Genomic DNA, 2,501 nt, shown 5'->3' with positions numbered 1-2,501 from the left:
ATAATGTACAGTATGTGGAAAATAATGTGTTTTTTGAACCTTAAACTGCATAAACACATTTCATTACACCAAATACACAAAATAATGTGACCCCTTTAAGGGTGTTTCTCCCTCCCTCCCTTTCCTTTCCATAATTAAAATGATTGTTGAATGAGTTCATTTGTTGGATATTGGATACACTCATTGTCGTTTTTTTTATGTTGACTGAGCATGAGTGAATTGAAATGTATAATTAAGTAACTGATTAGTTTCTAAACTCTGCATTAGTTTTACATTAATTTTAATGTTAATTATTACAAATATTAGCATTTGCAGATAATGTGATGGCAGTTGGCTTATCTCATAGAAAAATGAGAAATACATGAAGACTGACAACAGAAAGGGAAGTTTATTTTGGTTGCAAATTGGATCATTCAATTAAACCATCATTACATTCATATACAAGACATACTACTTAAGTCTCAAATGAGAAATACATAAGCTGACTCGAAATGCCATTTCATGACATTAACTAAGTTTAAGCTTGGGTTTAATTTGGATGTGCATGAAATTTCCTAAATCAGAGGGTTAACATTTGGATCAATGAGAAATTCAATATGTAGGATTATAGACTTTATCATAATGTTGATTGATTTAGCATGTGCCATTTCATATTACAGAAATACAATTATAAATATACTTAAACAGACCAAAAAAAAAAAAGGACAATATATTACAGAATGTTTAATAAAGACTGCAGAACTTCATCCGGCACAACTGTGCATTTTGGTATAGATTACAAAACCATCAGATCTAAATAAACTTTTGTTTGTTTAGTTTGTGCCATTAAAATCTGCTGTTATATGATCTGAAATGAAACTCTCTGCTTTACAAACAGATAAAACAGGTTTATAGCTATCATCTATCATATGTTCATAATTATATAATTTCCTATATAGTTCTTATAACATATGGTAGGAGTTCAATTGATAACCTCTTCCATTTTCTTTTCATCTGAACAGTTGTCTGGATATGATATACAGCATTATAATTATTAAAGCATTTGTAAATGAAACAGGTTTATCAAAAGCACCCCCATTCAAAACATCAATCATAATGTTATTTAAAACCACAGGACAGTGTTTGAACAGAGAGAGACTTGTGATTAGGTGTGAATGAGCGCTGTCTACATTGGCTTCAGTCATAATCAGTCACGATCAGAATAAATAGTAATATTCATTGTTGACATGTACATTCATCACAACACAGTGCTCTCTGATTGGTTGGTGTGATTGGTGACCATAGCTACAAAATAATCTCACAATATCAATGTAAAACACAACATTACAAAAGAGTAATAGATCGGCCTCCACAATATCGACTTTCTGTGTTATCCGTGATTCTTTTTCTGTCAGTATATGTAATAACCTTTGCATGCCTGCAGGAAACACAGGCAGATGATACACAATGCTCTAAAATAACACTAACCAGGTTGATCGAAATCGCAAAAACAGTGCAATAGGATCAACTTTACATTAGGGGCACTTCACCAAACCTACATAGCATTTCATTTAGTGGCAATACATGTATTCATCCATATTTACATGGACAACCATATCTGCAAATACTTAGCCCAGCTTTAACACTGGTTGTCTTTGCTAACATGTATGAATGGCTTATGCGCATATGGCTGTTGTAAATATGTTCAAATGCAGTGCCTCTAATGTAAAACAATCAAAATAAACCAAAAAACTGAATTATGTTATTTTAAGTTGATGAGCACACACGTACGACAACAATAAATATAGTACACCCATAATGCTTGTGATGGCGTCTGCCTCAGGTAAGTTAGAAGTTGAGTGTCTCTGACATCATCTTCCACCAGTCCATGAGCTCCTCCTTCTCTTCCTCCTTCCTCTCTTCCAGCGACTCCAGCTCAAAATCCAGCTGAGAGCAAGAAAAATGAGAGATGTCAGAATAGGACATTAGATATAATGAGAGAAAGGAGAGAACAAAGGGTCTGTGTTTACCCGTGTAGCAGGGCTGTGGGATACAGCTACTTTCTTGACCACAGTGAGGTACCCAGGAGCAGATGCTGACACTTTGTAGTTACCAGGAGCCAACAGGCGCCAGTAATCGCCATCCTTAGCTAATGAAAAAAATAAGGAGAGGTGATTTACGTTTGAAATTTTACTTCCAAAAGTGGCAAATTATGGCCACAAGAGGGCAGACCTACACACTAAGTTTTCAACAGAAACCTAACTGGGTGGTAAGAGTAAAAAGGTGAATGTTTTTTTTCGGATAAAATATTTCATGCACCAGCATAATTTGCAGAGAGAAGTAGTTTTTTTGTAATTATTTTTTGTTGTAATGATAATAATAATAATAATAATAACGTTAAAATAATATTTTAAATATTAAAAAAAAATAGTTTAAAAAGACTTAATTCAATGAACCGCAAAATATCAGCGTTAATGTTGCATAACTCATCAATTATGAAACATTAGATGTAAAGCAACTCT

At 33.4% G+C, this 2,501-nt stretch overlaps 1 protein-coding gene across 1 annotated transcript in view; it reads right to left on the bottom strand.

Annotated features, from left to right (window-relative positions):
* Positions 1-369: 369 nt before the first annotated feature.
* The window catches only part of cpe (carboxypeptidase E), a 25,111-nt gene continuing 22,979 nt past the window's right edge, over positions 370-2,501 (bottom strand). The window contains exons 8-9 of the mRNA XM_016443601.1: positions 2,010-2,128; positions 370-1,926 (exon numbers count right to left, since the gene is read on the bottom strand). Coding sequence (XP_016299087.1) covers positions 1,828-1,926; positions 2,010-2,128 — 218 coding nt within the window. The 3' untranslated portion in view covers positions 370-1,827. The remainder of the gene's footprint in view (positions 1,927-2,009; positions 2,129-2,501) is intronic.

This window comes from Sinocyclocheilus anshuiensis, unplaced genomic scaffold (assembly GCF_001515605.1).
Source record: "Sinocyclocheilus anshuiensis isolate Anshui unplaced genomic scaffold, SAMN03320099.WGS_v1.1 scaffold85, whole genome shotgun sequence".
NCBI lineage: Eukaryota > Metazoa > Chordata > Actinopteri > Cypriniformes > Cyprinidae > Sinocyclocheilus > Sinocyclocheilus anshuiensis.
Note: the sequence above shows the minus strand (reverse complement) of the source record. Positions and strands in the feature narration are given on the sequence as shown.